This window comes from Epinephelus fuscoguttatus, linkage group LG22 (genome assembly GCF_011397635.1).
Source record: "Epinephelus fuscoguttatus linkage group LG22, E.fuscoguttatus.final_Chr_v1".
NCBI classification, from domain to species: domain Eukaryota; kingdom Metazoa; phylum Chordata; class Actinopteri; order Perciformes; family Serranidae; genus Epinephelus; species Epinephelus fuscoguttatus.
In genome coordinates, this window is record NC_064773.1 from 19149446 (window position 1) to 19177331 (window position 27886).

The following is a 27886-nucleotide window of genomic DNA, read 5'->3' on the forward strand; positions in this document are numbered from 1 at the left end:
TAAAACAGACATGTAGCTAGCCACCGGGAAATGCCAGCCTAGCTTAACGGTCGAAGAAGGTGAGATTGTTTTGCTAATATGCGTGTAATAAATGCAATTTACCGCGGGTTATTGGACGTGTATTTAACTAGAAGGTGTGATATTACGCCGCAAATATTTGTTTATGATTTTTGTGTGTCGGTATCGATGAGTCAACTCGCTCTGAGATGACACAAAACGTGCGGATGTTTGCAGGCTAGCTAATTAGCAGTGCTAGCTGTCGGTCTCACACAGAGCTACAGTAGCTTGCTTTTTGTAGCTTATCAGTTGCTGTCAAGCTAGTGCTCTGTGTGTTCATCCGCAGAAAGAAACTTCAGCACGCTCAGTTGCATCATATACAAGATAGTGTGTTTTTGTTTTGTACGTAACTGACAAAAGATACAGCTATTTCTGTTTTCATGTACAGGTCTAATCATGAAGCTGATATCCTGGACAGCTGCATGGAAAGCTATCCCAAGGGTGTAGTCTAATGCTAACTTACTGTTTTCTACAAATCTTTTTACAGTGTTTTTCCCACACCACCCTGATCCACAGAGGTCCATTAGTCCAAAAGTAAGTTAGCGACTTGTCTTTACATTCTTTTGACACTGATTTGTTTTTATTAAGATGATAACATAAAGACATGATTCTATCTTCTGTAGAGCAGGGTGTTAAAACATTATGCCAGTACCAATTCCCTTAAAGTGATACAGATACAGATAGAGTGCTTCATTTAATACCTATTTCCCTACGCTTTACAAATTTGGGGACATGACACACACACACACACAAAAGCAAGAGAACAAATGAACAGGTGAGTCTTGAGTGATTTTTTTTTTTTTTTTTTTTTTAAATATGGAAAGAGAGGGGGGGAGTCTTGGATGGGTTTGGGGAGTGAGCTCCAGAGGGTGGGAGCAGCGATGGAGGCTGGCATCAGCAGAGCGGAGTAAGCAGGTGGGAGTGTGATGATGGAGGAGCTCAGACAGGTAGGGTGGGGCCTGGCTATTGAGGGCATTGTGTGTTAGGAGGAGGATTTTGAAGAGGAGTTTATGGAGAACAGGGGTGATGTGGTCACGGGTGCGAGAGTGGGTGAGTAGCCGGGCAGCAGAGTTCTGGATATACTGGAGCTTACTGAGTAGACTGTTGCAGCAGTCCAGACGGGAGGTGATGAAGACGTGGATGAGGGTGGGTTGCTGCAGCTGAGGAGGTGAGGGATGGACGGAGGTGGGCGATGTTCTTGAGGTGAAAGAGCGCTGTTTTGGTGATGTGCTCGTCGAAGGAGAAGGAATGATCCAAAATGACGCCAAGATTTCAGATACTGTGGAGCCTGCTGCGGTGTGGGCCAGTCACACGTTGCATTACATCAAAGAACACTTGCTGTGATTGGCTGCAAGCAAACCCACTCAAATAGTCTTTTTTCTAGCTCTGGGAACAAAAAGGATTAAATGCAGATATTGTTTGACTGAGGAAGTTTTGACGCCTCGCGCACTGGGTTACTTGGTGCCTTAAAGGCATAATGTACTGATGCTCTGCCATAGTCTTGCATATCTAGTGACAACATGTTTCACTCAAATATTGCTGCCTAAAGAAGTTGCCTTGGAACACACTCACCATCTGTGAATACAGGAACTGGTTTGCATTATTTTGTGGAACCACCCTTGCATGATTGATCGCATATACAGTTCATACAGCGTCTCTCACTGTTTGCCTTTTGCAGTGACGTACAGAAGAGACAGGAGTTTACGAGAGGTGTATGATGAACGCTTTTTAACTGAGAGACCGGTGAGTGTGCACAAAGTGACTTCACATTATTTTCTTCTCTTGATATCACTTTTGACTTTGTTGTATCACATATGCACATAACAACATAAGATGGAAAACTTATTTGGTGAATGGCAAACATCTAGAATAATTTGTTTCTAACATATTCCTACTACGACGACTATAAATAAATGTATTATCTTTGATGTGCTTGGACAGCATGTCTTACAAAGCAGTTCTGATCAAGAATACCACAGTTTTGCACAGCTTGCTTAACTGAGAATGATCCCCTCAGATATTTTCTACATCAGCTGAGAAAGTCCTCAGCCAAGTTGCCATAAGCCAAACAGACATCTTTAAGCATAACATTTACAAAACAGGATCCCCGTTCAAACTCCAAAATTGTACCCATCCTGATAGGGTCCATACCCACGTCCAGCTGGGGCAATGGAGAGGAGGGGCCCCTTTGGCAGGCCCGAGGAAGACTACGGCCGCGGTGGGTATGAATATGAAGGAGGTCAACGCTTTTTCCCAAACGGAGGAGGCCCAGCGCGGAATTATCACGAAGATCAGAGGGGCTACCATGGTGACAACATTCATTTCCCCGCTGAACGCAGAGCTGTTCCACCGTCAAGGAGGGTGAGAAAATTAATGTCATGCAACTAACATTGTTGCACACATATGAACACATTGTATTAAATGTTGTGAAAATGTGTGCAGCAGAGATAAAAAAAAAATGTGTGTTTTAGAAACTTCTAAATATTTCTTCAACTTTGAAGAAAAGTCACAAACAAAAAAATGAATTGAAGTTGCTTGTTTGTTGACAAGCAAAATAAGAATGATGTGAAAGAGATAAAAGCACAGAGTTGGAAAGAATCACAGTAAAATTCTCTCACAATTGAGGATTAACAATACTATTAAAAGCACTACATGTGTCAGACTGATTGACACTAAGGGCCTAAACATGCTGCAAGACATATTGTATCAGTCTATCATGTTCATATTTTATATTTTGATTTATTTTGCGGACTTTGGTATTTCATTATTTCTTGTCATATATAGATATTATATTTTTATTTTACTCTTATCTTTATGGCTCATTGACTAACTTAGTGACATTTCCTAGACGTATCGTCTAAAATTCACTACAACTGTCTTGCCATGCATTTTTATATATATCGTATTTATCAGCTTGACGGTCATGCATCCATGAGACATAATGATATAAATTGAAGGGGGCAATTTTAGATATATGGAAGATAAACAAACAAAATCAGAGTGATTATGTATAAGTCCCATAGTATCTGTATTTTAGAACAATTGTCATGGATTTTTTTTTTTTTTTTTACATTTTTATCATACAGGAGGACTATCCCTACAGAGTACCCAGGGAAGACCCACACACAGGACGGCCTATGGAGTTTGGGTAAACGCCCTCTGTTTGTCTTAAAGGAGCTTACATTTCCATTCTATAAGTCACACTTCATATGTCCTGCCACTCAGCAGATTTGGTTGCTATCAGTATGGACAGCAGGGGGCAGTGTTGTTCTATGCACTTTGTTATGAACAGATCCTCTGTGTTTGATTCTTCAAATGTGGCTTGTAATGTTGGTCATCTAAGAACTGCAGCTAAATATATATAGAACAGTGCTGGCTGAACATACAAATGTGTTTAAATGTAAAAGATATTAAGCGGAGAACTGACCAATCGTGAATGCAAGGCTTTACCAGGCTTTTTTCCCCCCTAAATCAATTCTGATGTTGCCTGTTTATATTGTCCTTTAATTTATTTTGTTCAGCTGTTGCTTTGATTTTGAAAAATTGCATAATTTTGTAAATACGATTTTGGCATTGGTGTGTTGGCGTAAAGAAAACACAATAGGTGCATTTGCATCAGGGTGTCTGCAGGTCCTTAAAGCCTTAAAATGTGTTTATTTATCCATCTTTTAATTTACTTTTGTCAAAACAGAAAGTCTACATTTCTAATCTTTAAGCCTACCACTGAACCTAAAACTGTCTTGTTACTGTGGACCTACACTAAGCTGTTGGCAAAATGTAGATTAGCCTAACTCACTCTATTAACCATATTCCTACATCAAACCTCCCATTGCACATACCATGTATGTAGGCCTGCTTACCTTAATACATACCTGCAATGCTTAAATAAGAACTTGAATTAAATTTAAGTGTCTGACACATGTAGACGCCCTGTGCATGGTGGGAAATGCTCCTCTTTCTTGTTGGATATTGAGAAGTTTGGTTAAGTTTTCAGGTTGCACCTGTGCTGTCTGGCGGTGCCAAAACAAATGATTTATCTGATTTAATATTTCCACTGAAGTTCACGTAGCTGGATATCAACAACAAAGAGGTGAAATAAGAGCATGACACGAGATGCTCTGCAGTCTTTTGTTAAATCCCCTCAATAGTATCAACACCAAAAGTTGATAGAGGGCCAGTCTTAAAATGCACAGTTGTATACAGCTGCTGTTAAACAGGAGAGAGAGACAGACAAATTACACTGACTCGAATCCAAGGCTTGCACTCCAGACAAACATTTGGAGTTGTGAAAGGGCATCGAGGTCAGTTCCGGCCTGTTGATTGGTGGGTTTGGTGTGGGTAGAGGTCAGAGGTCAGTTGAGACGTGTTGGGGAGTTAGGAAAAGGAGCACAATGCGTGTCTGGGGTTATTTTTCCATTTTAGAAGGTGGTGTTATTGGGAGGCATAAACTAAATCTGCGTATCATACTGTTGACATTATTGTATTACCCTGCGGCCATCAGCAACACATTAAAAATTGATATTCCATATAATTTAACATCTCAAGCTTCTGATGCATATTTAGACCCTCTGGGGGATCTGTTGCTCCATGTGCAGTCACAGTGATTCGCACAAAGTATCACCTCTCTGCAAGTTTTGTTCTCATGCATTAGCATTAATGATATTTTAGAAAAAGATTGCCTGTATGTAAGCCAGAGTGATGGTGTTCCTTCTGCCTGGATAAATGTTTGTAGTCAGGTTAGGATCCTGACAGAAATCTAAAGAGACTGAAGTGGTTTTGTCTGCATTTTTAAACACCGTCTGGCTGTTGGATACGCTCCACCTTATACGTGGTTACAGGGCTGGGCAGAACATTACGTATAATAAGTATGTATTTATTCCCTCAGTGCCCGTGCACCACCACCACCTCCTCACAATGTGCGTAACCAGGGCATTTACCCAGCCCCCAGATCGCTTCCGGAGAGCGGGGAAGACACGCTGGTGCAAGCCATCCTCAACCTGGACAGAGGGTAAGAGTGAGTGCATGCTTAATCACTGCTGAAGTACATACAGCCTACTCAGTGCTGCAGTCAGACAGGATGTGGGTATGGTCAGAATAATTATCTGCATATATTTATGCCACTAGATGGCAGTGTTGTGCTGTGATGATAGAAATAAAAAGAAAGACGAGTCATTGTTCTTAGATTCTCTGAAACACTTGTGGCAGATAATGGTTTTTGTCAGATGAGGAAGAGGAGCTAATTTGTTCAGACTATTGAAATTATGACAGCCCACACGTCCCCTCTGCTCTTCCAGAGAGGACCGAGACCACTTCAGGAGAAAGGCAGCCCCGTTCCCTCCACTCAGAGAGCGCTCTCCGGTGCGCCGCGAGGTGGCCCGCTCCCCCCACAGTCGCTCCGGCTCCAGCGTCAGCAGCAGAGGCTACTCACCAGACAGAGCCAAGGGCCTGCCATTTCCCTCACAGCAAGGCAAGAGTATGTAGAACCCTTAGAGTTTCCCTTCCCATGATGCAGTGTGGAGTTCTTTTAAAACCCCTTGAAGTCCATCCTGGCACAATGGGAAAATTAACATGATGAATATCCAGTATTAGTCAAGACTCATTTATTGGCGAAGGCCATTTGAAAAAGATTCGTCAGGCCTTCCTTTCAGAGCAAGTTTCAAACTCAAGATCACCCCCAAAATGCACAGTTAATGTTAAGACCTCTTAATTTTCCTCTGTTATCTCATTGTCTGATCCATGACTGCTAATCTGGCTGACTGGCTTTTTTTAGGTGTGGACGGTCCAGAGGGTCACGCAGGTGTTTCTGAGCACCTTTGGGGGGCGCTCTTTCCTCAACAGAGTGGACATGAAACTTTGGGTCTGTACATTGAGCCATGTGAACAAGCTCGGACTTGGGTGACAATTAGCTGACATTGTTGTTCCTCACACGTCTCCTTGCATCCTTGTCATGTCAGAAAAGTGTTAGAAGGACATGTTGTGGCCTCTTCTCCTGCACTTGAAGTTTTGAGAAGGATGCAAGGGTGGAGGTCAGAATTAAGTTTAAACCTACAGAATATAATGAAATATTTAAACCTTAGCAAAATAATTAACACTAAAGAATTCTAACCACAGTAAACATGTCCTATTTGACACTGAATTCTTTTCACCCAGGTCTGAAGTTGCATCATGAATTTTGTTTCCTACCTAGTACCCTGTAGTGATTTGCTGTAGCAGGTTCCTTTTTATATTAAGCATTTCTACTACCTGTTTTGGAGGTACATTAGCACTTTCCATGCTTCCTACACTGATCTGTAAATGTATGAAAGTTGATTTTCTAGGTCTGGAGATATATGTGAAACTTTAAAAATAACTCTCCAGACCAAATGAGAAAGAGGCGTGTACTGTTATGTCAAATTTACATAACTATATAACTTTTCCAGAATGTCTGCATTAAATCTTAGATTAACTGGACTGTAAAAGGCATAAGTGCTAGTGTAACTTTTTTTGCATGTTGGGTTTGTACATCTCAGTCTCCAGAACTCCCTGTTTCCAGAAGTACTATAGTGTTATGTCTACTACCATCTTTAGTGCTGATCATCTCTTCTTTAAATTGCCATTTTGATTGGTGCTTTTTTTTTTCTCACAAATGAGCTCAGTGGACCTTATGTCGCATTTCCACTGCATGTTAAGGCACAGCTCTGCTCAGCTTGTTCATTTTTGGTTTTCCATCAGCAAAAGTTGTGGTACCTACATAAAGGAGACAGTGTTTCCCACAGAAATAGAATCTATGTGGGGGGGGGGGGGGCACAGATCAGCAAACTTTCTTTGTCCTTTTATGAGCATTCTGTGTCCCCTCTTTGAATTGTGGAGTTTTATTGTGAACGCAGCGCAGGCGGAACTCCTCATGATTTTTTTTTTTTTTCCTTTGCTGAGTTTCAGTTGATCAGCTCGTGGGCGGATCGATCAGAGCTGATTGGATCAGTGGGTTTGAGGAGCAGCTGCTCCAGAGGCGAGTGTACGAAAACTTTTAGACCCAGCGCTGGACTGCAGGTTGTGCAGTTTCCACGGGAAAGTAGCCTGTTTCGTCTATTGTAGTTTAAAAAAAACAACGAACAGCACAACACAATTAGTGCGCTGTTGTTTTAAGAAACAGAGTGCTCTTTTCTATATGAATTAATGAACAGTTAAGTTCTATTTTTCTTAATTCTCCTAAGTTCCAATGGGTTCTGCTGCTCCATCTGTGCCTAGAGTATGCTTTGTGTACTGTGCTCAGAATGGTGTGGTGCTCTGAATAACCACATGGCATATTCAGAATGTGCTCTGAATGAATGGTTCAGCTCCAAAAATTTTGAAAATTAAATAAGGCAAATATGATATTGTGGCAAGCCACCACAAATATGAGTGTGTAGGATACCCTGCTAGAAGGTTTAGTTTAAACGCTGCGATCCATGATTGGTCAGAGAGAATTGTCAGTAGTGCGACCCAAGCCCCCAGGCTTTGAAGGCAATTTGACATAGTGGCCAAATCGTGGAATTACAACTTTAGCTCTGTCACATGATGTTATTTGGCTCAGTGATTGCATTTTTTGACTGTCACAACCCCCAAGAAATAACTCATTTCACAAGTTTTGATCATTTTGATCTTATGAGATTTGGAAAGTCTAGAAGAGCTGCTTGATGAAATCATTTTATCTTCAATCAAGTCAGCAGAGCGATAAACAGGGAGTTAGCCTCTGGGTAGGCGAAAGTCTCTGGTGAGTTTGCAATAGAGGCCCAACAACAAGCTGACAAGTCGAACTTTGTTGGCTTCATGTGCCACTGCGCAGTTTTCATAGGAATGAGCAACTCTGTATCTAGTTCTCTTTATAGAGACATGATTGACACTGGACGATAGATCAGCCAAGCTACCGTCAATAGTAACGGCAGTTTTTTTTTATTCACTCCATCAACTGCATGGTGTAGATTTTGTGGGCTGCCATTTAATAAAACCTGTGGAGTGCAGATGTTCCTCTTAATTGCTGATGAAAGGATTCAGCAAGTGTCATGTTGAAGATCATGTCACAGCAGTTTCATGCAGTGTGGCTATGCCAGTCAGCTGAGAATCCTACCTTCACTGAGGAGGTACTTTCCAAATTGGGAAACAAAATAGAAAAAAGGACCTGGTACCACAAGCAAGTCGAGCTGAACCATGCAGTGGAAACGCAGCATTGGAATGATAACTGGTCATAATGCTTATGTAGCAAAATAATGTTGCTACATGTCAGTAGTGTGTTAAACATTTAAAATGCATGATCGTGACCTCTTGAAAGCAGAACATAACATCATTAATCATATTTACGGTGAAGCATCAGGGCAGTGAGTGTGCTTGCGAGGTTGCTGTAAATTAAGAAGGCCTAGTTATTATGAATACAGCCAGTGACCTTACGGTTTGGTCTTCCTTCAGGGTATGACGAGAGTTATTCTCAGAGCAAGACGACTGGTAAGTACAGTTCAGTATAGTCGTAGACAGAATAGAGAAGTTGCATCAAAAGCAGTTTGGCAGTCATTTCTATATGACATGGTGTAGTCTCTGTACCATATCTTTAATTGATTTGATGATCCAAATGACTGAGAGCAAGATGAAATTACACGTAGAAGATTTGTTTGAGAAATATACAAAGGTTACAATCGTTAAACTTAACCTATTCCCAGTCTGGGTAACCCGAGAGAGACAGAGTGTTTCTAATGTGTCCAGCAGCCAGCCGTCCTCCCCGCTCTGTCTGCCACTTTGTCAGGCCTCATAAAGATGCCACCAGGTCGTGTGTGGACCGGGAGGGAAAGGGTATAGGATGTCTGATGGATATTCCTGAAGCCAAAGCCTCCACATTGGGATGTTTTTATTTCATAGCGAGGTCCTCAGAGTTCATGTTTGTTGGTAGACTTGATTGGTCGCGATAAAGCCTTTGAGGGTGCTAGAGTACTGCGAGACAAATGGAAAGTGAGAGAGGAGGTGGTGTCCGATTGAGGAGTTGGAATCTGTAAAAGAAAGAAATGTACATAACAGTGAATCCATTTGATTGTTCCAGATGTTCTAGCCAAGGTGCCTGTGTGGATCCTGGAAGCAAACATCAACACCTTTACAGATCCCTGATCACCATAAAAACATCCTCACTTAATTTCCAGACACACTAATTGACCTTTTTCCATTGAATTTCTGCTTTCTGCTGTTTTTCCTCCCTTCTCTAGTTTTTCATTTTCTCATTCCAAATCTGCTTCTCTCACATTATTTTGCCTGTCACTCAAGTCTTACTCTGTCAAACTGTTTGTTTTCCTTTTTTGTATTTCTCCAGACAAAATTCCCGGCCTGTCAAGAGAAGGGTCCCCACATAGCGCAACCTCAAACAAGGTACCGTGCTGCAATATTGGTGTGTTTTTTGTTTTTTGTTTTTTGTTTTTTTTTTTTGTGCTTAAATTTGACTAAACCAACAAGAATATAATGCAAGCCTTTGCTTCTTTTGAAAAATACAAGCTTTTTGCCTTTTATTATAAATACAGCAGGTCCTTCCCCCGTCACTGTACCGTAGGATGCATCTGGAACTTCTTAAATTCCATCCTTTTTAATAAGTGTTTAGTCCCATTGAAGTATGTTAATGGGTTTTAAAGTGGCCCTCACGTAGAGCATAAAAGCCATCGGGCCCGTGCTTTGTTTACCTGTGCTGTAAGCAGACTTCAATTTCAAGAACTTGTAATGCTGTAGGGAGAAGGGCTCGAGTGTCGACGAGAGCACAAGCTGTGCTTCGTTAAAGTGCTCTTGTTTTTAAAATAAAATACTTACACTGTTTTGAGTTAGTATTGAATGTAGATCTCTCCTGCCTGTTTTGCAAATAATAGCATGTTTTGCCGATATCATCCATCTCCAACTATGCAGAGGAGTGTAAATAGAATCAGATGTGATTAGGTGCAGTGCGTCTCGCTGTGGCCACCCAGAAGTGAAGAGGCTAACTCAGTAGTCCAAGTCACAGCTTTATCACAGGATCTTAGTTGCAAAGCCACAAGAAGTCCCCATGGAACTCACTGGGGTGTGTTTAGACCGTTTACAATGAACAATCGTTTCCTTTTTTTCTGTTGAAGAGTATGACTGTCTGTGTTTGGTAGCTGTGGCTGTCTAGCAGATGGAGCAGGTCAGTGGCCTTGTGCTTGTGAGAAATTGATTTGCAACCTTGGCATCACAGGAAAAGCTTTGATGAACTATTAACAACCAGTGTGTCCTACGCTGCATTCACGTCATATATAGGATGGATGATTTTGATTGGTCAAACATAACTAAAGGTTCTGGATGTGACATTCAGAGCATTAAAATAACAACAAACCACAGTTTGATATGTAAAGATATAGTGGAGTAATGGTGTCCTGAGCAGAAAATGAAGTCGCAACCCTTTCCCACCACACTAAAAACCCTTAAACACCCACTAACATCTGGCTTTTGTATGTTAGGGGAAAGGTTACAATCGGCATTCACGTCCAGGTCAAATCACTTGGCAGTATGCATGGCTATTTATTGGCTCCAGCTCATATATATATATATATATATATATATATATATATATATAAAGAAGTAGCCACTGTCACTGCAGTTTGTCTAACCCTGGTCTAGCTTATCGCCATCTCTTTGGACTGTGCTCATACGGCGGTTAGCAATGATAATGGGACAGCATTATCGCAGAAGCGTAGTGCCCACCCTCTCGTTCTCCCTGGTTAACACCGTTAGCACTGTTGTCATTGTTTAGCACTGTTTATGGAGTTAGCACTGTTAGCCACTAGCCGTCTCAGCCACTTCCTTGTTTAGAATCCTGTCCAGACAAAATACACTCTGAATATTACATGGAACCCCTTTAAAGGTCTAGTGTGTAAGATTTAGGGGGATATATTGGCAGAAATGGAATATATTAAGAATTGCTTTGTTTTTGTTGGCTTTAAACAAGCTGTTCATATCTAAAGTACACATGGAGCAGATCCTCTTCCATGGAGACTAATTAAACGCTGGCTCTAGAAAGAGTTGTTCACATTTTTGCGTTGGCCACCATACTTGCACGACACGCTTGGTCACAAGGGACAAGTTTCAGTCGGTTGCAATCTGCAACCTCACTGACAGATGCCACTAAAACCCACGTACTAGACCTTTAAGGCACACAGTTTGACGGCCAGCCTGAAAGCTAAAACCATCTCTTGACAGCTACTGCTCTTGTAGGCACTGCTCTACTTGTCAATGGCTGTATTTCATTTTCGGCAAACAGCCTGACATTCTCATGATGTGCAGTCTTTGATCAGAAGGCCAATAAAACAGCATCTTTAAATGCTACTTTCATGTCCAAGCAGCCTTATTACTTATCTCATTAGCAGCCTTTAGATCTTTTCAAAACACACTGGAGGTAATTTGAATGTTGCCATTATTTTTTACATATTTTCATTGGTTCTTCCTTTTGTGTGGGCACTTTGATATCTTTGTCGACCCATGCGCTTAGTTTATAGTCCAGAAATTACAAGATACAGCTCAAAAAACCTCGTCCTTTCTTCTCCTCCTCATGCATTTTTTTGTTAGAACCACCCACCACCACCCAATCAACTGCTGTGATGAAAGTTTTGCTAAGTGCCCCACCCTTCCACACACACACACACACACACACACACACACACACACACACACACGCACACTGCTGCTATTTGCTGTGTTTGATCTAGCCTGTGGTGCATTGTTTTTCTCTGTTCTGGGGGCACCAACCCGTAACCTTGGCCAACATGAAAGGCCTGTGCTGTGCCCCCAGTAAAGATTGCGCTCATGGCCCCTGGTCGCTGCCTGCTGTGGGGATTCAACAAACACAAACGCAGGCTCTCTGGAGCCATCACAGACAGAAGAGACCAAAGAGGGGGGTCTAAAGAGCACGTCCGGCTCTGGCTGCGAGCCATGGTGGCATGGTGGGTGGAGGGCATGTGCTGTCATCGAAAAGGTCACTAAAAGGTTTTAGCCCTAAACAAGGCACGAAGTTCCTCTTATCACAATATGGTAATATTTTTACCAACTGAGATAATTGCTGAGATGTGGTGATACAAACAGGGCAGAGAAACACATGATCACACAGGTCATAAACCTGTTGTGATTTCAGATCAAGGTTTCTCAGTTATTGTAATATTTTTAGGTATTACAAGTTACTGACCAACACCACACAACCAACACGGTTGTGTGGTGTTGGTCAGTAACTTGTAATACCTTTTATTCATGTTTCCCAGAGGACGCATTCTAATGATTTTGTTGTTCCCCTGACTGTCCCTGTAGTGCCACCATGCGGTTTAGGTTTGGAGTGAAATGTTTCGACAGCTATTGGATAATAGCCCTTAGATCTGGTACAGACTTTCATGTTTCGTAAAGGTCTAGGCATATTAGGAGGGCAAGATGGCCAACAAGGTGATAAACCTTTGTGTTAGATGTAATTATTGTCTTTTGTAGAGATAGGTGGCATTTCTCTAATACAACGGAGTTCTTTGTATGTTTTTTGAACTTCATTGCAAGATGAGCCCAGAAATGCTCTTATGGTTTCAAACTTCATCTTACCACAAATGAGCATGGCAGACTATCAGTGGGAGTAATACAAATACGTCACCAAACAACAAAAATGATTTGTTTAAACCAGGCTTTGGTCGATGGAATAGCTTTACCTTACATTTTGGATGGATTTTTTCACATTATATGCTTTGGTTGCATCTGGTTGCCAGGATACAAAATATCTGCAGAAGTAAAAATGTCGGCACAGGTTAAGAGTACTTGCTCTGAATGAAGGGAAGGCTAAAGCCTACAGGAAGAAAGGTAGGACCCGCCGGTCTGTGTGGGTTAATACACAGTATAATAACATAGTTTCATCCGTTGTTGTTGTTGTTGTTGTTGTTGTTGTTGTTGTTGTTTACCACATGTAAGATGTGACTTTTTGGTCTTTGGGGTATTTGTCACTCCTTAAACATGATTGAACAGCTGGGTAATAATTGACAGTGACAAGTGCAGTGGTTTACCTAAAGTTGAACATCTTTCAACTGTCAGTGCTCAGAAATAAACACCAAACGTGCAGCGCTCGACTCGATGCTCAGGGCCTCATCACATTGCTGGCATTTATAGCAGAGTGTGGCTTTTTGGTCTTTGGGGTATTTGTCCCTTCTTAAATTTGTTTGGACAATTGGGTAAAAAGTGACAGTGACGAGTGCAGCGGTTTACCTAAAGTTGAACATTTTTCAACTGTCAGTGCTCAGAAGTAAACACCAAACGTGCAGTGCTCGACTCGATGCTCAGGGCCTCATCACACTGCTGGCATTTATAGCGGAGTGTAAATATACGGTGTCTCTATTGCAAAGAATTAAAAATACACTGGCCTCAGGAAAAATGCTTCTGTGAACACGGCCCCTAAGATTTTTTTGCATTTTTTCAAGTTGGTGTGTATGCAGCCTGTTTTTGCTTGCTTTTATGGTTGGTTGCAGAGTAGTGGGTGCTGCTGGACACAATATTCCCGATTATCCTGATAATGGAAATTCTCCATGATCAATATATTGTGGGTGTGGTGATCTGTTAAAGAAGTCACATATCACCCCATCCTTGGTTAAAACACAGTAATCAAGAATCTACAGCAGTGCTAACTGTTAAGGTCAGTTCATGATTCACCAGACCATGCAGGCAAGTACTTAAGGTTTAATAACCCTTTTTTTTTTAAATTTCATTTTTATTATTACATTGAAAAGAGATTACTCATACCTCCCGGCTGATGAAAATTCATTTTGCACAAAATCTATCTGCCAAGCTTCATATTGATGGTGAAACATCCCTTCCAGTTTGGGCTGTGCCCAGTGAGTTGAAATGAAAGACTCAGACGGGGATATTTTTTTCACCGAGGTTAAGGAAGCTGAACGCTGACAAACATAGATGCACGAGCAACACACTGGACTTGTCCCAAGCATAGCTTCAGGGAGAGACTTGGAAGGAAGGATAATTGGATGATGCTTTATGAGTTGTGCTTTTTATTTTAGACCACACTCGGCTTTGTGATGTACCATCCCCTGTAGTTTCTTCCCTCATTCATCTAGAGATTTAATATGACTTAGTCCGTGGCCCGTTTCCCTTAATGTACGAGTGGACTTTAGTCATGGCTGGGCAGTTCTGCTCTCTGGCCTTCAAACTCTTAATGGTATCAGGAAATGAGCAAAAGAAATTGAGCAGTGATCCAAGTTGGCCTCATTTTCCCCTTTGCTCTCTCTTTTGGCGCTCACAGTAATACTTATGGGGACTAGAGTTTCCAGTCTATCCATTAGGAGGCTCATCATGGCTTCCCTAGCCAGATTTCCTATTCACAAGATATAAAACCAGCTGAAATATCAAATTCTACAGTTTGCTGCAAGAAATGAGGGCAATGTTAAGCCAGGTTCTAGTTGTAATTCGCTAAGTAATGAGAACAGTGTACAGTATAAAGATCTACATAATGTTGTGATGAATATACAGATGATATACGGCTTCTTAATGCTGTAATTCCTATGAAACTCTAATTCTGATTGTTGTGGACGTAACAAGACATCCACAGCGTACGTTCTGGCTTTTCATCTTCAGGAGCTGTATAACTTCATCCTTTTGGTACGCCTCATCAACCACATCTTCCATGTAAAGTAAAATAGTCAGAAGGTCAGGTCGTAGCATTGCACTCAGAATATGTGATAGCGCTGTAAGTTGCTGACAAATGTGCTTTCCTGTTATCTGCTAGCATTAGTCATTCCTGTCATCTTGGCAGCAGTATTATTGGTATGCTTTTCAAAACATTTATTCATGTTTCTGTACTTGTCACTTCCGTAGTTATCAACCATACATTTCATTATTTAAAAACATTTCATTTCTCTTACGCTGCGAGTGTTGAAATAACCATTTTGGAATAGTCACTCAACCCATTCTCTCCTCTACCTTTTTAGGAGGAGAACCTTCCTCCAGAAGGAATCAAAGACGAGACGCTGGCGGCGCTAGTTGTGGAGGAGAGCCAAAAGTCGTCTGCAGACAACTTTGAACAGCGACGAGCCCTGGCCATCACAGCCAAAGCTCAGGAGATAGAGAAGGTATGTCTGCCAGCTCACCCCAGCGTTAACATTTTAGAAGGGGTTGGATGCTTACTGAAAGTACTGCCAAGATGGCAGAAGAAGTTACACTTCAGAAGAAGATAGTAAAAAGGCGGAAAACAAATTGGGAGTCGTTACAGAGCAAATACAGCGACATTTTAGAGCAATACCGGGAGCAAAACTAGTATGTTGACCTAGCTATAATGTTTTCGCGTATGAACATGGGTGTCTGTGTCATAATTTCCAGAAGACTGTTTCTGCCCACCCAGACTAAAACACAACCCCAGAGTTTCCAAAATTGGAACAGAATCACAGGGAAGTGCCAGAGTATTGTAGACGCTAGGCGTTAGCATAATGATATTTATGTGTTTTAAACTGGGAATGATTAGTGTGGATGGAGCCTTAAATTCACAACTAGCTGACCCTTGAGTTTGGGTTTAACGTCAGCGAGTTTCACACATTTCACAGCCCACATAACTTGATGTTCGATTTCTGTAAATACTCACCACGCACTGATAATTGATGATACTTCAGTGCTTTAGACAGATACTGTACCTACAATTGTTCATTAGTTGTATGTAGCATTTGTAAAAGAATATAAATATATATGAATGAACATTATGTGCCACCGGCTCTCAGTTGCCCCTTTTGGAAAATGTCTGCGTTTACAGTCCTCATTACAACATTGTAATTTGTCAGACTGTTCTATAAATGTCAGCTTGGTGCAAACATGACACGTACTGTACCCTTGGCCAACGATGGCGTACATATGGTGGCCTCGACTTCTCTGACTCACACATGGATCATTTTACTGGATAGGCATTACTGGAACAGCCACCTATTATGTTCCTAACAGGGCAGGAAATTAACTTTCTGTCCACCAGTCACAGTGGCAGGTACATCCTAAAATTCACCAGCCACTTTCCCCGGTGCCAGCCAGATATCAGTTTTCGAGTGGAATGATGGTTAATTATCTGCCAGAGTAGCTTGTCGCCAAATTTATCACCTTTTTCTCTGTGTTAATCTCCCGTCCTGACTGGCATTACTGCAACCACTGCTCATTAACCCTGCACCAGCTTATTATCCCGCATGGCTCCAACTCTCAGTGTTTGACTCCTCTTTACAAATGGACACACATTTGGAAACACTAGGATAATGTACATACCACAGGAACACATAAACGAAAGCAGAAACACAAGTAAAGCGCAGGCGTGGTAGATTTCTGCATACAATAAATCGGGAGGTCGACCACTTAACAGAGCTAAAAACCACCTCAGGCTTGAGGTTCCAGCTCTGCTCAGTTATCTAATGAAGGCCATTCCTGCACCAGTGAGTGCTACCGCTGCTTTACTGGGACCATTAAACCCGAGCCAGCTCTGCCCTGGAGCACACACTGCGCTCTCACATCGAGCTGCGCCATAGAACCTATAGGCCGTTATAACAGTCCTGCTGACGCTGCAGCTTCTGGCCCATTTTATAGCCTGTCTCTGTCTCCCCCATCTGTGTCTCCTCACATTCATGTGAGCTCTATTGTGTGAGGCTAATTTCATGTTTTTGGGTCATATAATTTGAGTATGCATTTTGGAAAACGATTACTCTTGACATGGGTCTTGGTGATCCTTAAGTATTCGTTGTGTATCTATTGTCAGTATAACTCATGCCCCTTGCTATAATTTTCAATGTAGTCATGAGGTTAAGGTCTGAAAAGAGTGTACAGATGAAAATGAAAAATGAGAGAGAGCTGTGTATTCCATTTTCACAGGGATATGAAGTTTCAGCTTTTCTCTCCAGGATTTCTGATTCTGTGGAATTGTCAGTAGAAACGGATGATTACCAGCTTTCTTCCCTCGTCTTGTCCCTTTCTTTGGCTTTTGTGATATCCAGACCACTTGCAATGATGGTTGTTTGTGACTTGGCAGTCCTCACTCTGTGTGGTATGAAAGGCTGGCTTGTTATAAACGTGATTGTGAGTTAAAGGGACAGTTCACTCTTAAATCAATAATACATATTTTTCCTCTTACCTATAGTGCTGTTATCGGTCTAGATTGTTTCGGTGTGAGATGCCGACTGTTGAAGATACCAGTTGAAGAGATGTCTGCCTTCTCTCAGATATGATGGAACTAGATGGGGCCCTGTTTGGTTCAGTTCAGTCGAACTCAGGTTCGTTTGCCCCCTCGGCGCGGTTGGTTCGGTCAGGTGTGAACACAGCAATCGCACTCGGGTGTACACCAAAACAACCGGACAGAGATTTTCTTGAAGAGGTGGTCACTGATTTCAGCGATGAGCAGCTCTAAAATCAACTCATGTAGTTGTCCCTCCATTGTGACATTAGAAAGTGTCACATTTATCTTGTTGCAAGTGTACCTTTCTTCAACATTTTGTTTACTTCTTGGATTTTTCCCACATGGAAATTCTGACCAATCAAGAGCAGTTCTCTCGCACAAGGCATTTGATCTGGTCTGTTTGTAAATGCTGCCGTGAGAACACGAACCAACTCTGGGTGACTCTGCAACTGTAACAAAATTAGTCCCTGATTCAGACCAAAGCAAGACAACTCTAGGTCTGAAAGCACCCTAAATCAACAAAGAGTTTTCAAGTCAAGCAGTCAGTTTTTTGTTCAGCACCCAGATGTAGCTGCGAAGCCAAATCCGATCACATCTACTCATGGACAAGAGGCTCGTGCTCATGACAACGCAAGACATAAACATCAATGGCATCCTCTTCGGCTAAGCTGTAACGTTAGCTAGCTCAGTGGTAGCAGTGGATGCACACTTACATCTGTGCAGTGATGCGGTTGGCTCGTGTAGTTCAGTAGAAAGAAAATAGTTCCTATATGAAACTGCGCTCAACATCTGTAGATTAACTTGAGTAACTGGGTCATGATGTCTTGAAAGAGACATTGGTGTTGGGCTTTTACGGTCAGAAATCAAAGTTCTGTAAAATTTAGCCCAGCATCTTTCCTTACTCTCTGTCTAGGACAAATGGAAATGGAAAGGAACCAGTCCAGAATGTCTGTCTTGTTGTTTGTTGGTAAACACTTTAACCCTTTAAAACCTTTTATAAATACTAATCAAAACCTGAGAGAACTGCCTTCTCATGATGGTTGGTTCGCTGCCAAAGTTACAGACACACCAACCAGGCACTGGAAAATATATAAGCACTTGTCTGGTGGCTGGTATTAATTTCCCATCATGCTCAGAACACTGCTAAGCGCTCTTATGTTACACTTTCTTTCTCAGTCTGAAACAACAAAGTCACAGCAGTTGTTTCTGTTGCAGCAGGCATTCGTTTAGCCGCTTGACAAGTGTCGGCCAGATGTTTGGCTTTCTGCACCCAATCTGGTCTAGCCATCTCTGCTGTACACACCGACACAAGCACAACGCAGTCCAGTAGCTCCTCACCAACTGTCTCTACGCTTTTCATACATCACAAGCTGAACTCTCCATCATCGGCCAGACGTCGTGCTGGGCTGCATTATACCAGAGCCTCACTGTGTGTTTGTGTAGCTAAGTGAAATTGGTCTGCTGAAATTCAACCTGAACTCGTTCTCATTGTCGAGGTTGACTTTGGCCGCAGTACAGACTAACCGGTTATAGTGAGTGACAAGGCATGAGAGGCAATAAAGGGTATTATGTTTTACTCCTCACAGTCCAGGCTGTGATACAAAGAGTGTTTTATTTCATTTGTTGAGGAATCTAAATATATTTGGCTACAAGACAGAAAGCCAGACAGTTCCAGCCTTTTTTTTTTAAAGGTACAAAGATGGCAGAACTGGACCGAGGCCCTGATTCTTTCACTTTTGCTCTTCTCTGAAGCCAGGCAGGCTCACACGCTCACCACTAAACCTGTTGTAACTGGCTACAGAAAATAAAATTTAAGACATTTTAAGAGGCAGAGACACTTCTGGGTCGACCCCACCCAAAGTCAAGAACTGGTCCTTCTTCCTTCCTGACTGGATAACAAGGGAGGGATTTCAGGAAGTGCGTTTGAATACAGGAAGTACATTTTCAGCACATTGTTATCTAGGAACAACTTTCCCCCGTATTCATAGAAGTTGTTGTCAGCACACTTGATTGGATGCTTCCTCCGAAAAGTTGATAAATAAATTCACTGTCATGAGTTATCAGCTGTTGAATGAAACCATAAGGCGCTGATAAAAAAAAATAAAGGACAATGTGTTGTGTGTTGTTACTAAATTTAGCACAAGGCTATCAGGTTTGCTTTGTGTGCAGAATTCTTTTTGTGTTGTGTAATATCTTCCACCTGATAATTTATTGTATATGAGGAATGTACGTGGACGATAGAAACGCCCAGAGTGTGTTTATTTTATGTCAGCGCTCTTTCCTGAAATTGTTTGCATCCTTATGTTCACCATACATTTCCTGTCAATGAATTTGTCCTATTGTTAGATTCAGGTCACCCTGTGAGGGAGAACTGAAGACTCTGGTAACTGATCGGGTTCGATGTAGGTCGAGAGGGAGGCAGTTAAGAAGCTCTCTAAAGACAGAGACGCTGGTCTAATCCGATATCTTTTATTAAAGTCTTGTGGTTGGTGATATCAGCAGGGGATGGTACTGGTCAGTCTGTGTTTTCAACTGTAGTCTGTTTTAGTCGATCATATGATTTGATCGTTGCTTTTTATACACTGGAAATATTTTGGTTTAATGCAGATTTTGGAAAGTTGCCATCTGTTGTTGCGCATACGTAAAAGCTGTTTGACAGCAGATCTTTATTTGTGATCTCTCCTCCACTACGACCGTGCTCTCTGTTCTAGGGACACTGTGAAAAGCTATAAATAAGTCAGTCAGTTAAAATGCCCCGCAGCACAGGAGCCACTGTTGGTTTCCGGTGAATGACTGAGACTCACCCTTGGCTGGCCTAATTTTACACACACACACACACACACACACACACACACACACACACACACACAGGAACATATGCACATGTGTACACACAAAAATCCAAACACAACCCTTTTCATCAGAATCAGAATGCAGATTATTGGCAAGTTTTCTTTTCACACATTAGCAAGGTGCTTTGGTGTATTCAAACATTAAGAAACGTACATATAGAATAGAAAAGAGTTCTAACTAAAACATAAAAAATATGTACAATATATCTGAAATAAAATAAAATAGCAGTGCAGGAGCGCATTGAAGTCACCTTGTGTCCGCCTGCGGCACGACTAAATATGTACGAAGGTGACGTAATTCACTTCCACTTGCAATACGGTGTGACTCACAAGACACAGTCAGGAAACGAGCATTAGTGTCTGCGTCATCGTTTTTAAAAAGTCCCCTTCCCACCCATTCAGACAAAAATGAAATCTCAGAGTTATCAAACTAAAGCAGCAATTTTAAAGTTTCTGGCCCTTTTTAAACAAGAATTGTGCAAATTTGCAGGAAAGCCCAATCAGTCTTTTTTCAGCATTGGCAGTATAAAAACAAAATCGGGGAGTGCAACAAAATGCCGCCTACCTACTTTTGTTTATACAGAATGTTCCTTTTTCGGGGCAATGGGGGGCGTGAGCAAGTAACAAAACGTGTAGCTCAGCGTGTGATGTAAACAGTGACGTGCTCCGAGGGAAGCTGGTCAGTCCTTCGGCGATTCTCTCATAAGTTGGCCCGTCCTTCACCGTCCCCGTCATCTGACGATTAATGGCCTCTTCATTTGCGAGGACAAGGAGGGTGCACAATGCCTTGCCTCCCCAGTTGCTCATCTTTACAGTGTCTGTCAGGTTTGCGTTTCCCTCTTGCTACTAGCTGCTCATTCCTGCTATCAGTGGTTTCCTTTTTATCCACCAGTGGGTCGTACGTGCAGCGTCATCAACAGCTCCTCCCATTGCGGAAGGCCACCTCCTTCTTTTTAAACCAAAAAGGTTCAGCCAATATGACTACCCTATGAGGCGGAAAATTGAGCACCTCGGATCAACTCGCCAATCCGGCTCTGTGTGTCTAAAGGCTCACAGCTTGCCGGCAGAACAGCCCAACATTCGCCGAAAATCTGGCAGCATAAAAGAGGCTACTGTCTTAGGGGTTCAGTAATGCTGCAGAAGTGTGGGTGCTAGGGGGTTATATGCAGCAAAGGTTTTGTTTTAAAGAAAATGTATTAGCGTGGTTGTAGCTTTAGCCAGGGAAGAGAATGGACCAATACCCTTTTCCACCAACATTAGTGCTTGTATGTGGGCTGTTAAAAATCAGGAAAGCACGCTAAAAATAGGAGATAGGCTCCTTTCCCATTGACAGTAGACCAAAGCCATGGACCTGGCTCGAAAGAAGACAAGCACACCTTTCTGTTTCTCTTTATTTTTCCTTGTCTGTCAGGTACCACGTCACAAATGTGGCAAAAAACAGCAGAAAGCAGCAGGTCAGTGAAAATGTTGCGATGGTTACTGCTTTTATATCTCTTGCTTATTAAGTCTCTCTTTCAAACTCAGTGTTGACTCTATTTTGAACAATATTCGTGTGCTGCTTGGACAGAGGTGGACGGTATTTTGTGGCGGGCCGTCATTGCATTGCGTCAGAAAAGGGGCAAAAATTAGCGCATCCAACCGGGTGTCGTTATTCCATCGCTGCCGACTATGACTAGACTAGTCATGAAATAGTGGAGGAAAGACAGAGACAGAGAGAGGAGAGAACAGCATCCTATGGAGAAATTGAGGTGTGAGTGTCTCTTTAGATCTGTCAGTGTGGACTTGGTAGCATCTTATGGCTATTGTTAACAACGGTGAAGAGAAGACAGGAAACAAGGTAGGGAGAGATGCAACAGAGCTCCCCGGCCAGATGTGTGTGGGAAAACATCCACAGCTTGTCTGGAGCTTTTACTTCTCCTAAAAAATGGAAACTGACATTAAAAAGTATAAGCATTAGTTCAGGTGACTGATATTTTCCCTCTCTGGAACATCACAGTCAGCTCATGTGAAGGATCATGAGTCAGAAACAAATGTCTGTTTTGGTACTTTGGAAATCAAACCAGCTAATGTAGAAGCAGCGGGCTCCCTCCATTGTTTTATGAGGCATTTGAGGCTCGGTGTGAAATAGCAGCTCCCAAACAAGATCCCAGCACCTCTTCCTCGTTGTCCCTCTAACACCTGTTATAAGCCTCTGAGACTCTACTAAAGCAGGGTTTTATTGCTTCTTGGGCCACCCTGTCCCATATAAAGGGCCCTTATTAAACTTGAGAGGAGAAGTGTTTATCTTTTGACACCACATGATGTGTGTTGACACCAGGATGATCAGCTTGGGCTCAATGACGCTGGAATATTTACACCTAGGCGCCAGGTTGAGCAGGAAGGAAACAACTTTTCATCTCCTTGTTTAAGAGCTGGTTTCCGTTTTGACCTCTGCCTGTCGACACGTTTTAGTCCTAAATCCAAATACAGAAGGATTTAAATGTGTGTTTTAAAGAGTTTTGTTTGTCATTTGCCATTTAAGTCATATTCCTGTGCGTTTTTTAGGTATACCGGCAGGACTGTGAGACATTTGGCATGGTGGTAAAGATGCTAGTGGCGAAAGACCCCAACCTGGAGAAGCAGCTGCAGGTTCCCCTCAGGGAGAATCTTGGGGAGATCCGTGAACGTTGCCTTGATGACCTCAAACACTTCATCAGCAGTCTGGACGACGTGGTCCGGCAGCCAGAACCTTCTGTCTGTGACTTGCCCACCCCATCGATGGCCCTGACGGGTCATAAACTTTCAAAGACAGGAGTAAACCACAGCTCGTCTTACTGACACATCGGCCATCTGCTCTTTGTGAGACTGAGCGCGGTCAGAATTGACTGCTGAACATGACAGATATCTCGAATATGTTTTGGATTGCTGGACTTGTACAGCACAGCAACCTGAAGTCAGCATGGAGAGGATGCATCGTCTGTGGGGACGAACAGTGTTAAATTTGAATGGACTGTTTTTTACCTTCAAGTTCTCTGTTGAAAGATGTCACTTCTTAAATATTGTTGAAAGTTTTTCTGTCAAATGTTGGCAAAAAACACTCCCTCTATTTAAAAAATGTCACATCACGGTGGACATGGTTAACGTGGGTTTCATTATTGAGCCTAATTTGACGATATGTTGCTGAGAAAAGACGGTCAGTCCCGCAGCATGATCACCTTGACCTTTTCCTAAAGAAAAGCCAGATAAAAGCCAGACTATTTTGTTTTTGTAATATTTTCATTTATGTAAATGTTTATTTTGTAGCAGTCAAGATGTTTGATTGAGTGCTGCTTAATTCTACATTCTTGTATAAGTTTGTACTGTCTAGAAATGGGTTTGGTTATTTCAGTGACCCAGACAAAGCTTTGCACAGACTGAAGGGTCTCTGAAGGGTGCAGTAAACACGATTTCTGTAAACTTGTTTTGTTGTCATCTATCAACAACAGTTAGGAAAATACTCCACTGACCACTGACATCACAGACTCGACCTACAAGATTTCGAGATCAGTTTACTGGCATTATTGACCTCCATACTGTGTTTTGGTACTTTTGTTTGGTGTATGTCAATGAGGCAGCATGCCTTATTTTTAAATTCATTTGTATGCAAGCAAAATATTTATAATTTGAAGTTTGAACATAATGAGTTGACTAGTCTAAAGTAAGAAAACACTAAAAAAAATCCAAATTAAGCACAATTTAATCTATAAGATTATACATTGTCTGTCTGGTTTTCACTGGGTGCTCCGGCTTTCTCCCACAGTCCAAAGACATGCAAATTAATCTGTGACTTGTCCGTAGGTGTGAATGTGAGTGTGAATGGTTGTCTGTCTCTATGTGTCAGCCCTGTGATAGTCTGGTGACCTGTCCAGGGTGTACCCTGCCTCTTGCTCAACGACAGCTGGGATAGGCTCCAGCCCCCCACACAACCGCTGACAGGATAAGCGATTATGGAGAATGAATGAATAAGAGCCATTTGCATTATGAACATTGCACATTATCGTACAAAACATGACAGTGACTCAATAAATGAAATCAAAATGCTAGTTTTCCGAGACTTTGTCCCACTTTTCACCTCGCTACTTGTTTTATTTTATTTTACTTTATGTTAAATCCAGCGTTGTTATCATTAGTATCGAACAGATGCTTATTTTTTATAGCGCCATTGAATTATAACATGTCAGTCCAGCTTATGTTAATATTTGATTTAAATGTGCACATTACTACAGGTATTTCTGGTGACTAGCAAAGGTAGCAATGTTTAATCAACCAGTCAACACTTAAGGTGTCTATGTTTCATAAATGTCTTTAAGTATAGATAGAAATGTAGGCATTTTACAGATGTTTGAAAGAATGCTACTCCACTCCACTGCAATCCAAGACACTGGTTCCTAACTGGTCCCGCCATGAGGTCCAGATTTCTGCTTAGTCATTAGTTCAAGGTCCACACAGTTAAATATATTCAGCATCGTACTTACATGTGGCCATGACGTCAAGCTAGTTTTGTATCTGTAAAGTAGCTGTCAGTCACTCACTCTACAGCAGAAAACGGCACTTCAAAATAAAAGCTCTGTGCTGGAAATTCACTGTAAAAAGGTTGCTTGTCAAAATAAAGCATGTTTTTTACAAACTTGACACATTTGCGAGTCACTTGCGGTCCATTCAGAATGGAACCGAGACCTGCCAGTTGGGAACCACTGATCTAAGGGTCACAAAAATCACATTTGAATATGAATATACGTCAGAAATGTGAGAAAAAACAATAATTCCTGAAGCTTTGAGAGGAGAAAAAATATTTATTACAAGCGTCTTTACATCACAAAGCATTTAGCTGGTTATGTCAGAGCAAGGGTAGTGAACAGTTCAGCTGAATATGGAAAATGCAGGTGTTGCCGTCATTCGTTTCATATTTTCTACACCAATATTGAGCATTGTGGAATATATGTGATAATAGACATTGTTACCGAGTAACATGGCACTTAACTGTGAAGAGAGCACAGTTTATGAAGTGGCACCTTCTTTGTTTGTTTCTCATGAAATATTAACGAGGTCTGTTTGTTTACCATTACAACTGCTATTTTTTCTATCATACACTTCAACAGAAACAATTCTTTAAAACACGGATATAAAAATACCAGTATTAAAATCTTAACTTAGTATATACATTATCATTCTGTACTATTATGCATTAAATAATTATTTGGTTTGTTTCTATTTTCTACTTTATCAGCCTCTGTGTACACTGTGTTGCCATTTTAATGCACACAAAGATAATGTTGCGAAACTTAACATCAAACATTTTTTTTAAAAACTCAAAGGCAAATGTTGAAATGAAAGAAAAAATATCACCACTCTGCCAGCTCTGCATAATTCTGGTCTGCACTGTCTAAAGAAAGACTTCTAACTTTACGGGTGCGTCATGTTAGTGCTAAAATTCAGTAAGTATATAGGCCAAATTTGCACATACACAAAAAATGATTTTGACAATATGTTACACAAATCTGTCTTAGCAGTTTGGATGGATTTGTTCTTTCAGTAGATTTGGGCCTAAAATATGATATGCATCTTGACAGTTGGCCATGCACCTTCTGTTACGGCAAAATCCACAGTCTGTGCACATGGGTTGCTTTAAACTGCCTCTCTAAACCCAGATTTCATCTGCAAAACTATAATGATCAGGAAATCTGACTTTATTGCTAAGTCTAGTGCAGGTTATAATGTAAATGCACTCTAAGCTGTTAAGAGATGATACAGTTTTTGGAGCGGTGGCTCTTTCTGCGACCAGTCTGTGAGCCGAGGCTCTGGGGAGAGAGGGCTGTAACCCTTGTAGGGTAGTCCTCAGCGTAGTAGCGCCCAGCCACACGAGGCTTAGGGATCGGCTGGCCCAGGAAATAACCCTCCTCCTCAGAGTCCGACGATGAGGAAGAGCAAGTAGAGCAAAAGTCATCCTCGTCTCTGTAGAGACCCATGAAATGCTCGACTCGTGGGTCTCCTTGAGCTGAGCCCTGAAGCAAATAGTCAGATCTGGTTTGGGAGTAGGCCAAGGGCAGCCTGTGTGCAGGATGCTGAAGGAGCATGGCACCACAAGGAGGGTTTACCAAACCCTGCTGCTGGGGCTCATACGGCCTCTGTGCTTTCTCCAAAGGCACCATGTGAAGGTTGTTGTCCGAGCGAGTTTTGCGGCTCCTGTGGTGCCGGCCTTGCCGGTGGTGGTGCTGCCTGCTGCGCCCATGGTGGCTCGATGGGCGGCTTCTTTCTCGGCCCATCTCATCTGGGCAATACACCCTCCGTTGTGGCTTCTCACTCATGGGATGCTTTCTAATACTGACATCAAACCCATCATTATATCCATTGTCCACGGTGTCTTCTGAGAACTTGACCATCTGAGGAGGCCTGGACTGGGACTTGCTCCTCCTCAGAGCTGGAGCATGGACAAAGGAAGGAGGGAGGTCTTCTGAACGTGGGGACAATGAGAGAAGTGGGGGGCCTCCCCTCATTGCCAATGTTACCTCCTCATCATCTCCCTTTTCTATGTTAAGGTTGAGAGAGTTGGCGCTGTGGTGAAGATGAGATGAATTAAACGTTCCCATGTTGCTCATTTTCTCACAGTCATCTGCCACTGAGGGACCCTGAATGGCAAGGGTGTAGACTATAGGTCTATCCCTGCCGTCTCCATCCACTGATGCACCTAAAAAGAGCAAGCAGAAAAGACGTGTTTTGAACATCTATTCATATGAAGAGAAAGCACAGTTTTTCCATTGCACACAAGCAAACAGCAGTCTCCTTACCAGTTATATTCGAGAGCGCCAGGGAGTCCATGGAATCTCCAGCACCCTGCTCAGCTTTCCTCAGCTCATCAGCGATACACTCGAGGGAATCCTCATACCACTGCCTGGTGTCTGGCCAGAAGGCCCGTCTTCCTGTCTCAGATTGGTCCTGATCCTGGTCCAGCTCCAGCTCCTGGATCTTTCTGGCACTAGCAGGACCTGGGTGACTTCCATAGGCTGAGTCTCCCAACCCATCCTGTGACTGAGCCCAGTACATTTCAGGCAGGTTCTTCTTGCTCATCAGTCCAGGGCTAAGGCTGTTGGCTCGGGATTGATTAGAAGTCTGGCTCTGAGTGGGACTGGCAGGGGTGGGCGAGGACGCAGTAACCCCCATAGATGCAGTATCAGGCTTTAGCCAGGGGTCAGATACACTTATTAACCTGTTTCTATCACTGCTGGGGCTGGGAGATTGAAGGGATGGCTGCTGAAGTTGATGTAGCATTCCGCGGTCCCCAAACTTGAGAAGGAGCTGAGTCATATAGTCCTCATGCTGGGCCCATTCCTCTGGATCCTCCTCTCCACCAGCATCCTGCTCCTCCCGCTCCCGCCAGAACCTCTCGTCCTCCAGGCCTTGACGGGCCAGCTTACGCCCAATGATACCAATATCGCAATCAGCATCTCCATCACCCTCTCCATCTCTGTACTCGAACGGGGGTACGACAGCAGGAGGGTTAAACAGCTGCGACTGTCTCCACTGTTCAGCAGGCCTGCTGCTCTTCCCCATGCGCACACTGCGACGTGACTCACGTGAGCGGGCAGACTGGAAGGCAGAGTCAGACGAGTCGGAGGCATGAATGTCTTCCCCCTGGCTGCAGGCCTTTGAGCAATAGATGCGACCCTGCTTTGGTAGGAAGGGACAACCCAGCAAGGATGTCTTGCACTGGGCACAACAGAAGCACTGGTCTGAGGCATGCCAGTGTACACCTTCATAGGTCATCTGGGCATGGTCAACACCTAAATGATGGTAGCATGAAGAGAAAAATAGC

The 27886-nt window shown here is 42.5% G+C and overlaps 2 protein-coding genes across 8 annotated transcripts in view; one reads left to right on the plus strand and one right to left on the minus strand.

The window, feature by feature from the left end:
• The first annotated feature begins 13 nt into the window (after window positions 1-13).
• On the plus strand, window positions 14-24104 carry pphln1 (periphilin 1). 6 transcript variants are annotated; one of them, XM_049566350.1, is made up of 12 exons: window positions 14-59; window positions 545-591; window positions 1736-1800; window positions 2200-2418; window positions 3144-3205; window positions 4943-5065; window positions 5352-5530; window positions 5828-5914; window positions 8479-8514; window positions 9365-9420; window positions 15003-15143; window positions 22603-24104. In XM_049566350.1, coding segments are annotated over exons 2-12 (1242 nt in total). In that variant the 5' UTR covers window positions 14-59; window positions 545-590; the 3' UTR covers window positions 22876-24104. The 6 variants fall into 6 exon arrangements, with proteins under 6 accessions (XP_049422307.1, XP_049422308.1, XP_049422309.1 ...); XM_049566351.1 differs by having other exon boundaries at window positions 5352-5524; XM_049566352.1 differs by lacking the exon at window positions 8479-8514 and having other exon boundaries at window positions 15-59; window positions 22603-24103.
• Window positions 24105-24849: 745 nt separating this feature from the next.
• The window catches only part of prickle1b (prickle homolog 1b), a 41623-nt gene continuing 38586 nt past the window's right edge, over window positions 24850-27886 (minus strand). For both annotated transcript variants that reach the window (XM_049566332.1, XM_049566331.1), the window contains exons 7-8: window positions 26862-27854; window positions 24850-26761 (exon numbers count right to left, since the gene is read on the minus strand). In XM_049566332.1, coding sequence (XP_049422289.1) covers window positions 25812-26761; window positions 26862-27854 — 1943 coding nt within the window. In that variant the 3' untranslated portion in view covers window positions 24850-25811. The remainder of the gene's footprint in view (window positions 26762-26861; window positions 27855-27886) is intronic.